At 40.4% G+C, this 15,693-nt stretch overlaps 1 protein-coding gene across 3 annotated transcripts in view; it reads right to left on the bottom strand.

Moving 5' to 3' along the window:
• The window catches only part of LOC133538055 (intersectin-2-like), a 66,624-nt gene that overhangs the window by 2,181 nt on the left and 48,750 nt on the right, over positions 1–15,693 (bottom strand). For 2 of the 3 annotated variants that reach the window (XM_061879316.1, XM_061879325.1), the window contains exons 29-40: positions 13,173–13,294; positions 12,993–13,099; positions 12,737–12,920; positions 8,458–8,553; positions 8,287–8,370; positions 7,305–7,388; positions 7,161–7,223; positions 6,758–6,901; positions 4,157–4,275; positions 3,989–4,071; positions 3,829–3,909; positions 243–416 (exon numbers count right to left, since the gene is read on the bottom strand). In XM_061879316.1, coding sequence (XP_061735300.1) covers positions 243–416; positions 3,829–3,909; positions 3,989–4,071; positions 4,157–4,275; positions 6,758–6,901; positions 7,161–7,223; positions 7,305–7,388; positions 8,287–8,370; positions 8,458–8,553; positions 12,737–12,920; positions 12,993–13,099; positions 13,173–13,294 — 1,341 coding nt within the window. The remainder of the gene's footprint in view (positions 1–242; positions 417–3,828; positions 3,910–3,988; positions 4,072–4,156; positions 4,276–6,757; positions 6,902–7,160; positions 7,224–7,304; positions 7,389–8,286; positions 8,371–8,457; positions 8,554–12,736; positions 12,921–12,992; positions 13,100–13,172; positions 13,295–15,693) is intronic. The other variant, XM_061879335.1, reaches the window with a different exon arrangement.

The following is a 15,693-nucleotide window of genomic DNA, read 5'->3' as shown; positions in this document are numbered from 1 at the left end:
TTCCATATGGAGTCTACTGACAGATGTAAGTTACAACGATACGCTACTTTCGTATAAGAAATGGAAACAGCGGAGGATGCATGTGCATGTACGTGACAGTTTGCCCCACAAGAGGATGACGTTTGCACCCTGCACCTGTAATAAACACTATGTTATAAACAACTTGAATAAATATGTCTACATGGGGTAAGTTATATAAAAGGACATGAAGAGGCGTAATGATGATTAAGATGGTGACTGACCATCAGGAGCAAACTGGTCCCGCTCGAATATGGTGATGCTGAGCATGTTCTGGTGGATGTCCCTGATGTTGAACTGACAGTTGAAGTTCCACTTGGGGTTCACAGTGTCGTTGAGTGTCCTGGATGTGAAGACCTGAGCTCCCATGGTCACCTCGCAGTATGGATTGACTTTACCTGCAGCAAGAGCGAGGAAGGTGATGAGACAGGAGAAATAACGAGGAAAAAAGTAATCAGAGAAGGTATTGTATGGCTGGAAAATGGCATAATGCATGAACAAAGACCCCATAATTTAGGGAAATAAACTCAATTGTCTTGGGGGCTACATTTTCAGAAAGCTAAGGTTGGGGGGCCGGACTTCTCCTTACACTATTAGTCTTACTTTGTGTATTCCGGGGAACCAGTGTCCTCAATCTTTTTTTTATTGTATGTATTATTTTCACAGACCGGTCACATATGGCAGACAATACAGCAGAAAGTAGTGCATAAAAAATCGACTCACCATAACGCAGAATTAGTGGGAGCCCTTTGTTAGATATGGTCCCCGTCAGGTTGCTGGTATACACCAGTGTTTTTTAACCATAGGGACTATTGTTGGGCTGCAAGCACCCCCTAAAATATACCTGTTTTTCAGATGTGGTTTGTATGGGCCACAGCGATACTCCGTTACAATACACTTTTCCACCACTTGTGGAATTAATGACAATATCAAACAAACAGAAGAAGTCTGGCGCTAATGTCATAGAGGAGTTTCTCAAGCGCAAAAATTATGACTGAAGTGGTTAAACTGTTTTTACATTTGAACTGACATTTTATTGATAGTTCAGTGAAGGAATGTGTTTACTATAAATGTATCTTATTTATTTTAGCACAACATAATTCTATGTACATTTATTGTTTGTCAGTAACATAAGAGTCTCTTCTTATGCAGTATATTTGGTTCGTACTTATTTTTCTATTCAGTCTGACCTAAGCCTAAGGTATATCTTTTCAATGAAAAAAAAATCTTTGTGATTAACACATGCTCATATCATTTGACAAGGTTGTAAACTGTAAGTAGGTTAGATGTACGTATTGAATTTGATTAAATCAAGAGTAGGATTACCGATTCAGTGTTGATATTTGAGTGGTCCCCAGGCTCCTCCGTAGTGGAAAAGTTGGGTCACAAGGTCAAAAAGGTTAAGAACCACTGCTATACACCATCAACCTGCTGTGCACTGCAGATGGAAATTAACCTTTGGCTACAGCCTGGCACATTATCATGTTATATGTTTCTTAATGTGCATTGTTCCATAAATAAGTTACACACAGGCAAGGCTGCGGGTCCTGACGGTGTGAGTCCCAGGGTGCTCAAAGCCTGCGCCCCACAGCTGTATGGTGTGCTCCAGCACATCTTCAACATGAGCCTTAGGCTGCAGAAAGTCCCCACACTGTGGAAAACCTCATGCGTGGTCCCCATCCCCAAGTGCACGCAACCCAGTACGTCAAAGGACTACAGGCCGGTGGGTCTAACCTCCCATATCGTGAAGACCATGGAGAGGTTAGTCCTGGAACAACTCCGCCCGACAGTCAAGCCCCACCTGGACCCACTCCAATTCGTGTACCAGCCACGACTGGGAGTGGAGGACGCAGTTATCTACCTGCTGAACCGAGCCCACACCCACCTGGACAAGCCTGCGAGCAGTGTGAGGGTCATATTTTTTGACTTCTCCAGTGCTTTCAATACTATAAGGCCTGGGCTACTGGGTGTGAAGTTGGAGAAGATGCAGTTGGGGAGGCCCCTTTGGTGTCCTGGGTTGTATATTACCTGACTGACAGACCACAGTACGTTTGACTGCAGGACTGTGTGCCTGACAGGCTGGTCAGCAACACCGGGGCCCCGCAGGGCACAGTCCTCTTCCCCCTTCCTCTACACCATTTAAACCACCGATTTCCACTATCAGTCAGAGTCCTGCCACCTTCAGAAGTTTTCTGATGACTCTGCGATAGAGGGGTGTATTGAGGATGGTGATGATGAGGAATACAGGGCACTGGTGGAGGACTTTGTCACATGGTGTGGAAAGAACCACCTCCAGCTCAATGTGACAAAGACCAAGGAGCTGGTTGTGGACCTGGGAAGGAGGAAGAGTACTCCGGCGACCCCTGTTTCCATCAGGGGGGTCGATATGGACATGGTTGAGGATTATAAATACCTCGGAGTACACATCGACAACAAGCTGAATGGGTCAAATCACGCTGAGGCCCTCTACAAGAAGGGACAGAGCCGCCTCTACTCCCTCAGGAGGCTAGGATCCTTCAACGTCTGTACAAAGATGTTCTACGAGTCGGTGGGGGCGGGCGCCTTCTTGTATGCCGTGGCTTGCTGGGGCAGCGGGCTCAGAGTGAGGGACACAAACAGACTGGACAAGCTGGTAGAGAAGGCCAGTAACGTGGTGGGAGTGGAGCTGGACTCTCTGGCGGTGGTGTCAGAGAGGAGAAGTCTAGCAAAAGTCCTAGCCATCATGGACAACACCTCCCACCCACTACACTCGGACCTTGCGGAGAGAATGAGCATATTTAGTGGAAGGCTCAGACTCCCAAAATGTAAAACGGAACGACACAGGAGGTCCTTCATACCGACAGCCATCAGACTGTATAATACATATGTTCCTTGACTGCACTTTAAATGTAGAATATATGTAGAATATATTTATATTATTCATATATTATATATTATAAATATATTTTGAGTATTATTTATTATTATTATTGTCCATTGTGAGCGAACTGTAGTGCTGAATTTGCCCCAGGGATCGATAAAGTACTTTCTATTCTATTCATCTACTATAAAAAAAAAGTCCTATCAGGAGTTGTAATATACATATATGAACAAACTTATTGGTGTGTCTAGTGGGATAGGCAAACGTTAAGTCAGAGAAAATGGGGTAGTTTATAAATTATTTATTGTTTCTGTGCAATCCGGTAGTAAATGTGTCAGGACCGGTACCGGTGCCCGGACCGGTGGTTGGGGACCGCTGCTCGAAAGTGAACATTTATTTTGGTCCATTTATTTTGTCAGTTACAAGAGCCTTCTTCAAAAAAGCTAGTAAAACATCATCTCCATGGTAGCACTCTAGTGTTTTTAAGAATCTGCTGCAAAACACAAGTTTTTTTTAACTGAACCCATGGACCACCAGTTGAATTGCCCAAATGATGAAAAAGAGAGGACTTACAATGCAACCTTGAAAAACAACACTAGTGAAACTAAAGAAGTTAAAACACATTATTACTGACTGCATCTGAAGTAAACGTGCTACAGCAACACCTTACTTACATAAACCACATTACCAAAAAAAATGTTTTACTGCCAACAAGGAGAAGACTTAAAGGGGTGCCTTGAGTAACTTCTCAGTTATGGTAATCCCGTGTTTGGACCCCAGTCTTCCTTGTTTACTAAAACTGGAAAAATGCCAATACAAGGATCTGCTAATGTGTTTACAGTGGTCCAAGTTATTCCATACAACAGGAGCACTCCAGTGTTTTTAGGAATTTGCTGCAAAACTATTTGTCACATTACAATACCGTCTCAGGAAAAACAAAAAACCCTCACCATTGGATTTTACTGCTTTCAGCTCAGAGGCCTCTAGGATTGTGACATTAAGTCGACCTGCATTTCCCTTCACTGATCGAGCTAAGACAAAGAGATGGGTCCATTAATCCTGAGGAACCATTACATTAGTCATGTGTGTTCATATGTGTATGATACACACAGTTGTAGGCCTTATCCCGTTTCTTCTTCTCCGTCTCAAAAAACTCTTCAGAGGCAGTCTTGATCTTTTGAACCCAGGATGTTCTGCAAGCATGACATAAAGTATGTGAGTTCTTCTATCACATTCCAACGACCAATGGCCATTATGTGTGCAAAGGTAGCGACCTACCGTTCATTGATGTTGTCTGTCCTGAGTGTGTAGATTGTGTCAATGTGCGAGATTTGGAAGACAGGATCATCGCTGGAAGGATCCGCAAGCTTGACCAGAACTTCATTTAGCAAAATAGGCTGCAGGAAAAAAATAATATTGAGCTGCCATCTCTCAATGCTGCCTTACATGTAGGGGTGTCCCGATACCACTTTTTCACGGATATTGTATCTTTGAGTGATGGCCTATACCGATATTAATCCAAATGGATATCAGCAAGAATCAAATTACATAATTTATTTAGTAATGTGCAATGTTACAAACGTTTTAAAGGGTTACTGCCCTTTTTTGGAATTTTGCATATCATTCATAATCATTATGAGAGACAAGAGCACACAATTTTTTTTTCTCTTATTAAGATTCTAAAGATTAAAAAAAAATGCTTGCAAGATTTAGCTTACATGGCAGCTGATTGGAATCCCGTGTTGCCTTTGAAGCCTTATCAAACCCTCTATCAACGTTTTAACATTCAATATACATGCTATATTTTTATACACACGTTATGTATATATATCCATCCATCCATTTTCTACCTTCAAGTCGCCACCTATCTGTGGTGAGGTGGTGACTTGTCCAGGGTGTACTACGCCTTCCGCCAGATTGTAGCTGACCTAGTCTCCAGCACCCCCCGCGACCCAGAGGGGAAATAAGGCCCCCTTTTATATATATATATATATATATATATATATATATATATATATATATATATATATGTATATATATATAAAAAGGGGGCTTATTTATATATATATATATATATATATATATATACATATATATATATATATATATATATATACATATATACATATATAAAGTTATATTTTGGTTTCATCTGACCACATGACTTTCTCCCAATCCTCTGCTGTATCATCCATGTATCCATTTTGGTACAACTCAACTCGTCGTGTTTGGAGGAAGAAGAACACTGAGTTGCATCCCAAGAACACCACACCTACTGTGAAGCATGGGGGTGGAAATATCATGCTTTGGGGCTGTTTTTCTGCTAAGGGGACAGGACGATTGATCCGTGTTAAGGAAAGAATGAATGGGGCCATGTATCGTGAGTTTTTGAGCCAAAACCTCCTTCCATCAGTGAGAGCTTTGAATGGTAGACCAAATACTTTTTTCCACCATAATTTACAAATAAATTCTTAAAAATTCCCACCATGTGAATTCCTGTTTTTTTCCCCACATTTTGTCTCTCACAGTTGAAGTGTACCTATGATGAAAATTACAGACCTCTGTCATCATTTTAAGTGGGAGAACTTGCACAATCAGTGGCTGACTAAAAACTTTTTTGCCCCATTGTACATGCTTCTGCACACCTGGGACACTGTCCTTCATTAGTGATGCCAGGGCTGAGAACAGATACTGTATGGGCGGGTAGGAGAACTTTATTTAGTAAGTAAATCTACTGTTAAAATGTTGGTTACTGGTACTTGAATCGAAAATTGTGTTAATGTTCAAAAGGTTTCATCTTGTTACTTCAACCAAAAGTCTTGGTTGCAATTTATTCAAAAAAGATTTGAATGCATTGGCCATTAATTGTTGTTTACTTGCTTGTTTGTCTCCATAATTCATTCAGACATAATTCCCTTACAAAAAATAACAGGAATACTAGAAACTTCACCAGCAGTGTCTAGTGTCCAGTATGTTATCATTTCACAGAAACATATTGGGTTTTTTTTTGCTAAGCCTTTACTGAATCGATTTCAACAAAATGAATCGTTTCGCCTCGAATCTTTCTCAAAAAATTAGATTGTCCCTCAATTGTATCCACAACCTCCAATATAAAATTTAATCGCTGTTAAAACAAATCGTCACACTCCTGGTTACTAGGCTACAAAATAAAATTAAAATACAGTTCTCATTTAATCAAATAAAATTACTGAGAGAACAATAGTAGGTATGTAAAAGACTTGCATGACAGATTTATATTTTTAAGTGGAGTGTTAATTTGTGTATTTGGCAAGACTAAGTGGTCAAAATATTTCATTAACTTAAGGGCATGACGCAGGAAGTTGAATAATGCAGACATGTCTGTTACTAGATACATTCTTGTACTCTTCTGCCTTAGAGACTTTGTATCTTAAAGTGATATGCAACTATAATGATTTTATACATGTTTACATTGACAAATGTGTTTTAGACAACACAAATATTGTAATTATTTCCATCTAGTTTGTGTGCTATTGTATGTTTAGCTGTTGTGTAGCTGCTACCCCTTAGTAGCCTATAATCTAGCACAGTGATTCTCAAACTGTTGCACATGTACCACAAGTGGTATGCCAAAAAACTACTTACTTAAATATTCAAACACAACGTTACTGTTCAAATTGTGTGTAATGTTCAGTGGCTACAATATTAAATATACTTGTTAAATAAAACCTCTATTTTTTCAAAATAAATAATTAAGCTATTGTTGGTCATTATGGTGGTAATTGGAGAGCCAAATGTTTTCGGAGGTGGTACTTGGTGAAAAAAGTTAAAGAACCACTGGTCTAGCATGTTTACCTTTTGTAAACAATGTTACTTACAAGCAAACATTTACTGTCTTACCAGCTTGTACATTTTGAGCTGTATGTGGTTCTTGGTGCCAAAAAGCTTATCAATGCCAGACGAGGTGAACTGCTTGTGAGTCAAGAGCAGGAAGTCATTGAAGAGGAAGGCCCAGAGTTCTTTGTTGCTCTTTGCCTTGTACATCTTGCAAAATAAACAAACAATAGAAAACTAACGATGAAACCTACCATCCAAACAAAAACAGGTAAAAAAAAAACTATCTAAAACAGATCAGCTCCTTAACTGGCTTATTCCTGAACCAGACTTCATGGCGAAAAAACTTTTTGGGTCATTGAAATACTTGACTACTAATACTACTAATATGGACTAAGACATAAGACTTCAAAAAAGCATAATCACTATCCTAACATCATCCAGCCATAGAAACATGACAAATACTCACTTTGCCACTATGAAGCAGCTTTCTGGGGCCCATACAGTTGGTGATCGAGTTAAAAACGATATTCTGTTAAAAAAACAAAAACTATCATAAGAGCCCTTTTTCAACAATATCAGTTGTACAATTACAGTTAACATGTCGGAATACCTCAGCAGCACCATCACAATGGACATGGTTCTGAATCCACTCCAACTTGTCTGAGTTCTCCTTATCTCTCACTCCTTCATTCACCTGGTTTAGCGTGCCATTAAGAGATATAATTGACAAGTTAAACATCGAAAGAAAACGAGACAAAGAAACTTGTGATACACCGTATTAAGTGTGAAATTAACACATTACCGTAAATTATTAAATATTATTTATCTCATTAGTGGAAGAGACGAAGAAAATGTCAGCAATCGTCACACACACGTCAACCAATAAGAATTTGGCGGGGGAGGGACATGGCAGAAGTGCATTGTGGGTTATGGGATGCTAACTACTGTATGCTACTGCCGTAGCTATTAAAATGGATAATTTCAACGTTGGTGGTAACTTATAAAAACTGAGAAGGGCTGAACAAAAATGGCACCGAGAAGGAAATCATGTACTGCAGATTACAAGCTGGACGTAGTGAAATATGCAGCAGAAAACGACAAGAGGAAGCGGCGCATACCTTTGGAGTTGGCAGAGTTGTTTAGAAGCGACATCGAGGAAGAACATTTCATCGGATTTATCGATTATGAGTGACAGATTGTTTGATAAACGTATAGCATGTTCTATATGTTATAGTTTTTTGAATGACTCTTACCGTAATATGTTACGTTAACATACCAGGCACCTTCTCCGTTGGTTATTTATGCGTCATATAACGTACACTTATTCCGCCTGTTGTTCACTATTCTTTATTTATTCATTTTAATTTGCCTTTCAAATGTCTATTCTTGGTGTTGGATTTTATCAAATAAATTTCCCCAAAAAATGCGACTTATACTCCAGTGCGACGTATATGTTTTTTTTCCTTCTTTATTATGCATTTTCGGACGGTGCGACGTATACTCCGGAGCGATTTATAATCCGAAAAATACGGTAATTACATTTTTAGGAAATACTAAATACATGTATGAATGTTTTTTATGTTACTGCACACCTGTTGACAGAGCTCCTCTGCCCTCTCCAGAGCTTCTTTCAAAGGATCTCTGTCAGCATGCCCCTCTGCAGTGCACTCCAAGATCTACATATGAAAAATACAAATAATAATCAGAGTGATTTGGTTCTTATTGGGCACAATTAGATGCAGCAGAACATATATGTACTGTACATTTTTGATGAGCAGCGGGTAGCGTGTGATCCTCTGCATGGGTTTCAGTAGGAAGCTGGACAGCGGCATCCCTTTACACCTGTCTGTGGCAATTTTCTGATAAATTACAGAAAAGAGGGAAAAACACATTACACCATGCTATGAGCAAACAACTCCACCTAGAGTTAAGTCAAGTTATGAGATTTTAAAAGCCTAAAAAAAAAGTTTTTATATTTATTTTTTGGTACCGATACATCTTCTGATGCAAAACTGGGGCACATCTTCAGTGATTTTCCTGAGTTCATTGGGTGTTTCAGGCCATTCGAAATCATACACCCTCTCTCAAGCGGCCCAGCTGAGGTTCATGACGCCTCAGCTTGTGCCCCAGCAGCACTAAACCACACATCTGCCCTCTTTATCCAGAGCCACCTAGAGGCTTTCTCTGCAGCCTCCTATTTGATGTGGATGGGCCTTCTCCTTCTTCTCTCTCCTGTGATGCCGAGTGCAGTGTAGGCTCTGCAAAAAGACTGTCCAGCATAGCCTCTGCACCCTACTTCCACAGGCAGGCGCCTAGCCTTCCAGCCTTATCTGTGGCAGTCGCTGACTAGGCTGTCATACTTCTCCCTCTTCCGCTCAAAGGCCTCCTCCATTCGCGCCTCCCACGGCACAGTGAGCTCAAACTTTTTTTTTTGCCTCTGACATATCAGGTCTGAGGGTGCTCTTAACGACATGCTGAGGAAACTTGAGTTGACTGCCCAAATCCACTGACAGCTGCCAGTCCTGTGCAGTGTTGAGAAGCCCTGATGTTGCTCTTGATGTTGTTATTGGCTACTCCCCGGCTCTGATGAAGTTGAGTGCTATCTTCATGGGTTTTTACGTTCGACAGTTGGCGATGGCACAACAGATGCGATGGCACAACAGATGCTCTCTGCAATAGTCTTGAGCACTTTTTGGGCAGCAACTCAGTATGTGCTTGAGTGTCCCCTTTCTCTGGCATAGAGGGCATGCTGGTATATCAGCCAAACCCCAGCAGGGCAGGTTGGATGGGCTGGGAAGTACATCATAGACGGCCTGAACCAAAAAAATTATGCGGTATGGCTCTGCCTGCCAGAGTTCAGTCCACAAAATCTTCCTCGCCGCAACTTGCTCCCATCTTGTCCAGGCACCTTGCTGTCTCATTCCCACTGCTCTGCTTGATCTGTCCACAACTTTTCTCACATCATTCTGGACTAGTTGCCTCCGGGGGAGGGTGATAGTTCCTAGTCCAGCCCTTCCTCTGGCCACTGTTCCGACCAGGTCTCTGGCGTAGTCGTGACTGTCTGCTCCACTGCAGTCTCTGCTCTCCACAAGAAAACACAGACTCAGCACTGCCCCCCCTCTCCTCCCACTACACGGCCATAGTTCTCAGCCAGCATGAAGTAAGACTCACCTTGCGTAACATCAACCCAAGGAAAGCAGCTAGACCTGATGGCGTTCTAGGCTGTGTGCTTAAGCACTGCGCGGACGAACTGACAGATGTATTTGTTTCCATTTTTAATTTGTCACTGTCTACATGCAGGGCGCCAACTTTCCAGTGTATTTTAGACAGCGTATCCCTCTTCCGGCTTCTGAAACGTAATGAGGTAACTACTTATGTCCGTAACACATGCACCGGCAATAGCTATAGATGTTGTTGGCTAATAATAGCGATTTGCATAGTTAGTGTTTGCTTTCATTGAATGTATATTCTATCATAACAACAACATAACAGCAAATTGTTGGTTGCTTTTCTTGGACTGCTTTTGTATGTGTGCACGCACTCTCTGCGTGTACGTGTTGGCGAGACTGGGTGAGTGACCGCCGTAAACCCAATCATTTTATTTGGGCCTCTCAAAAAAATTACCACACAAATTTAGTAATTGTGAAAAATATAGACCCTTTTTCACACAAATATGTTCTGTGAAACCACTAATGGTAACACAAGCTAACCAATGGTGTTCTTGTTATATTTTTTGCTTTGGAAAGTGTTACTGTGAAAGTTACAAACGGCCCCTTTCAGAATAACAGTAGCTATATTGAGTATTTCTTTTTCCTGTCAAAATTTAACTATATTTATCAAGAAATATGAAGTGTATTCTTATATGCATTAACTAATGTGGAGGGCCATATGTGGCCCTTGGGCCTTGAGTTTGACACCTGTGATATGACATGATTGATTTACTATCCACTGAAAATGAGTCAACGCCCAGTCATTATTGTGTAAATGGATATAATAACAAGACAGGTGAGCAGTCATTATTTTGTAAATGGCCATAATATCAACACAAGTGAGCACCAAGATTATTGTGTCTTGCCTACAGTCAGGTCTGGTGGTGGAAGTGTCATGGTGTAGGGCTACACGAGTGCTCCCAGCACTAAATAGCTGTGGTTTATTGAAGGAAACATGAATTCCAACATGTACTGCACTGTGTGAATAGGTACTGGGACCAAAACCTGGTTCCATGATGGTATTGGTGCTGCTTTACATAGTAATAACTGGACCGGAAATAGAAGAAGCTATCGGTGCCTTGTTCAAGTGCTTAATGAATGCAGACTCATCCCCTTGCAACATGTACTTGGCGGTGAAATTGTGCAAGTAACATTCTTAAAAGTCCCAACGGAAACAGAGTCCGACTCTCTTTTTAAACTTTATCGCCAACCTCAACATGCCCTAATAACACCGTCAGCCCCACAGCGCTAGCCTAGCCAGCAGCCACAAAAGCACTTCCTTATTAAGCACCAATGACCATTAAGGCGAGGGAAGTTGTGTTCAGCATCGCGGGGAATTTTGAGCATCAAACATTACAGATAATAATTAAGTCACTTTTTTGCACCCTTTCAATAATCTGGATTATTGCAATAATAATGACAATTTTTTAATTCTTATTATTGAATGTGTTACTTAGCGGCCATTTAATTTATATCACTGAAATATTTTGATTACTATTCTGTTCAACCTGTATGTCAAAAAATTCCATAAAAATTAAAAGACTGTTGTTTTTTATACAGAATTTTTCATGTTTTCCATTTTTTAAGAACCGATTTGGCCACCGGCACCATTTTTTAAAGGACCGATTTAGTACTAGCATCGGTCGAAATGTAAACAATGGCCATCCCTAACTGTGATGATCCCTGCGTGCCTGCAGCTCTGGTGAATTCAATACCATAGAGGATTAAGGCAGTGCCACATAACAGTGATGCTCACACTAAATATTGACACTTTGGACATGTTCACAGTAAGGTATAGTCACTTGTGTTGCCAGCTAATGAGAAAATAATGGCGGTGTCTGTTAACTTAATTTCAGTGTAGAGTAAATGTATACTGTTACACAAGCTGTACACTGACTACTCTAAGTCTTATACAAGTTCAATATCAGTATTGCCCTTTGAGAGGATATGATAAAATGTTAACTGAGGGGTGCAATCACGTTTGTAAAATAAATTATGCAAAAAAACCCAAAAAACAATTAAGCATTGTAGAAAATACAATACTAAACATAGAGTGGTACCTAAACTTAAAAGTGTTTTGATAAAAGAGTTGTCTCTCGGCTAATTGTTATGCTTTAAGTTGCAAACAAAAATTTGAGTTACTAGCATCCCCGCTATTATTTGGCGCAGTAAATGTCACAGTGAACCCATTAAGATCCAACCAAAACATCTAGCATTAGCTTATAGATAAAGATTGACATAACTTAGATTTTCCAAGTATAGGAGGGAAGAAAGTGAGTGTTCAGTACAGTTCTGATAAGAAATGGATGAAAGGCACTAAATTAAAGAAAGAAATAATCAAAATCGTGACTTGGTAAAGCAGTTGGAGCGCAGCCTTGCTATTCCTCACCATACTCAAGCAGAATGAGTCGATAACGCAAGCTAAGAATTTTACAATTATATCTAAGAGGGCAAACATTTATTCATGAAAATATGGAAAAGCTGCTTATGGTGTGTTTGAAGGAGAAGCAGCTGGAAGGAGGCACAATAGAAGTTCACTCTCAAGGGTAAATGCTGTAAATTCTTACATTACTTCATACTTCTATTGCAGTTAGTGGTAGTGCATTCTATTGCATTGTTCTGATACAATATTTTTAATCTAAAAGTTAGTTTTTTTTAAAGGCATGTTACATGTTAAAATTGTGGTATTCTAAAGGGGGCAAAGCACCAATTAAGTTGATTTGAAGTCATTTTAATGGGCAGCACAGATTTGAAATACAAGTGTTTTGAGTTGAGAGCTACGACACAAACCCAAGTCAAGGTACTATTGCATTTCAAATATCAGGAGGCTTACCTTGAGGACAGCCTTCAATTCAGGCTCATTGTCGGTACGCGTCTGCAGCAGCGCAGCTCCATTAATCTGAGACGAGCAGAAGAGGATGTACGGCTGCATGAGGGGCAACTCGGCGGCCAAAATATCTCCCACCATCTGCACCGGCATGTTCTCACCACCACTCTTTTTTCGAGCAGCCAACGCCCTGCAAGCACCATTTAATCCAATATGTAAAGATGCACATATTAACATCCATTCTAAGAGAAGCGACACTTACTTGAGAAACTTCTGGTTGCAGGTCATCAGTTCTTTCCAGTTGACAAAGATCATTTTCAACTCTGCCTCTGTTAGTGGTCCAGATTCCGACATGGGCTTATAGAAAACCTAAAAGCAGTACCTCAGTTGTTTGTCATGCTGTCATACTTGACCCAGTAAACTCCTTAATGTGAGTGCTGACCTCAACCACTGTCTGCAAGTCCTCCACATATCTCTCTTCAGTCTGTAACAGCTCATGGATGTAACCCTGCCTTTTCTTCTCTAGCGGGCTCAATGAGTTCAGGATTGTCAGGTTTGCACACCCTGCAGAAGAGCAACACACATAAACACACACAAGACGGGGGTATTTTTCATGTCAAACACAAATACAAAATAAGCTTTGTGAGCATTTCTACTGTTGAATATTTGAGTAAAAAAAACCCTGTTAAGAAAAATGGGAGTCAAAAGAAGTGGAATTACTATGTGAACATGCTTACCTGATGCCAGACTTAACACGTGTGAGTGACCCAAATTTACTGACTGGCACTCCATCACAGTTCTCAGCCCTGCTTCTCCGGATTCACGCTCATTGTCTACCTCGTCCCAGAGGTTTAAAAAGTGAAATCTGCTCTCTAACGTCATCCCCTATAAGTATTTTCCTTGGTCCCTGTCTTAAAGTAAGTCACAGTTTTTGTCTTTCACCTTCTGGCTCGGCTGTCATTATTTTGTTGCTGAGGTGTCAGATTAAAAGTTTCTGTTTCTACCAAAACAGGAAGAGGAAGATTAGCATTTCTTTAGTTCTATGTGGCATGCATAGAAGAAGTTAATAATTTTAATATCACTATGGGGAAATTAAGTTTTTTTTTTACAAAATTGTTATTTAGAAACAAGTTTCAACAACATTAATATATCAACCAGTGGTGGAACATGTTAATTTTTAATAAACTGAGTTGAGGGTTACTGAGTCAGTCAGACTTATCTACTCATCCTAATCATTCAATGTGTTGACAACAGACACATCTTCACACATGCGACTACCAACCACCACGGGCATCGGGAGAATACAAAAGAAGAACACGTTAGGTGTGAAATTCAACAAATCTTTAATGTTTTAAGGCAGAATCAAAACAAAATAAATACACATCACCATAGAAAGTTGTGCTTTGCTAACATGAAGTGATCATGGAGTGCATTGTACACTGCTTTCTTGCTGCTTTGTGCTTCAAATCTGAGTAGAGCCTGTGGTACATTGAGCTTCAATCATTCAGAAATTGTAATTTGTAAGTAGAAATAGTCCCCTCTCCAGCAATAGCACAGCATGGTGGCACACTAGACAAAACATATCGCTAAAGCTTGAGTAGAGTAATTTGCGTTTTTAAACTGCTGTCATTAAAAAAAAAAAATGGCTGTCATTTGCCGGCAAACCACTTGGTGCTCTGTGAGGATAATCTGAAAAGGCACTTAAAATTAGGCAAAATGTGGTCAAAGGTGGCAAAAGTTTTTTAAAGATGCATTTTTGCAAAACAAATTGAGAACTCCTGGAAAAGTAACGGAAGTTAAGCAAGAAGGAAGCACGTTGGGTGGAAAAGATCAGAACAAGAACAAAAGGAAAGCTTAAAGAAGAGACCCACTGTCTAACTCTCATGTTAGAAAAGGCATGTTTTGTTCAATCAAGAGTCCTCACAGTGAGACTACAACATGAGGAGATTGTGTGGGGCAGCCCAGTCCAAACACTACAACTTTAGATCAGAGAGCAAAAAAAGTGGGTCTCTGTGGAGTCGGCAGGACAGAAAGAAAGGGAAGATCACGTTCTACTGCCCTAAAAGGAGACAAGAGGGTGAGCAGGTGGAAGGGCAGGTATGTAGAACATGAGGAGAAAGAGGAAAACAAGGTGAGACTGTCAGCAGGTAGCTGGTGAAATCAACCACAGAGATTAATGTGGAAAACCTCTCCAGTTTTGACAGAGATTCAATATAATTCCCTAGTATGCGGTCTTTTGCATTCATGACAAAACAAACAAACACTTCTTAACTTATCAGTTGTTGAGCGGCATGGCAGAAGGGGCAGAGTGGCCATCTAGCAATAGGAAGATTCCGGCTCTCCCCAAGACCTCTGGAGGTATCCTTGAGGAAGATACTGAACCCAGAGTTGCTCCTGACGCTGTGTCATCAATGTGTGTTTCCCCACTGTGGGACTATAAGGGATTATCTTAATATCTTGTTCTTCAATCTCTGTTAGGTATAGTACAGTGGAACCTCTAAGGACCAATGCCCGAGCAGACAGTACAAAATGGAGATTGATATGAAGGACATTATAAATTTTGGCATTTCGAACCACCGCTATGACTCATGACCTCTGCAAAAGGCAGTGTGAGACTTCAGCTCAGTGAGCAAATATTGGACTAACTCCGCAAGTGTGCTTTTTTTGGGCTATATATGCAATTTTTGGATGCCACCACAGAAAAAAAGAAAAATGTATTGACGACCACCGAACGAACGGTAAATGGATACATACTATAAGTCTCTGTCCAGGCTGCTCAGCACAATATGGTTAATATAACAGAAAGTCTAAGTGGTCCACGTTTATATTAAGTGACTTGCCTTCTAAGCACAAGCAGTAATCCTCCCTCTGCACGTTTGTCACAGTGTCTGCCAATCACCACAAATGGACAAGTATACAATTTGTAGATTTTTGTTGACTTTAACAATTAAATTAAACATTCC

Source organism: Nerophis ophidion, linkage group LG02 (assembly GCF_033978795.1).
Source record: "Nerophis ophidion isolate RoL-2023_Sa linkage group LG02, RoL_Noph_v1.0, whole genome shotgun sequence".
Lineage (NCBI taxonomy): Eukaryota > Metazoa > Chordata > Actinopteri > Syngnathiformes > Syngnathidae > Nerophis > Nerophis ophidion.
Note: the sequence above shows the minus strand (reverse complement) of the source record. Positions and strands in the feature narration are given on the sequence as shown.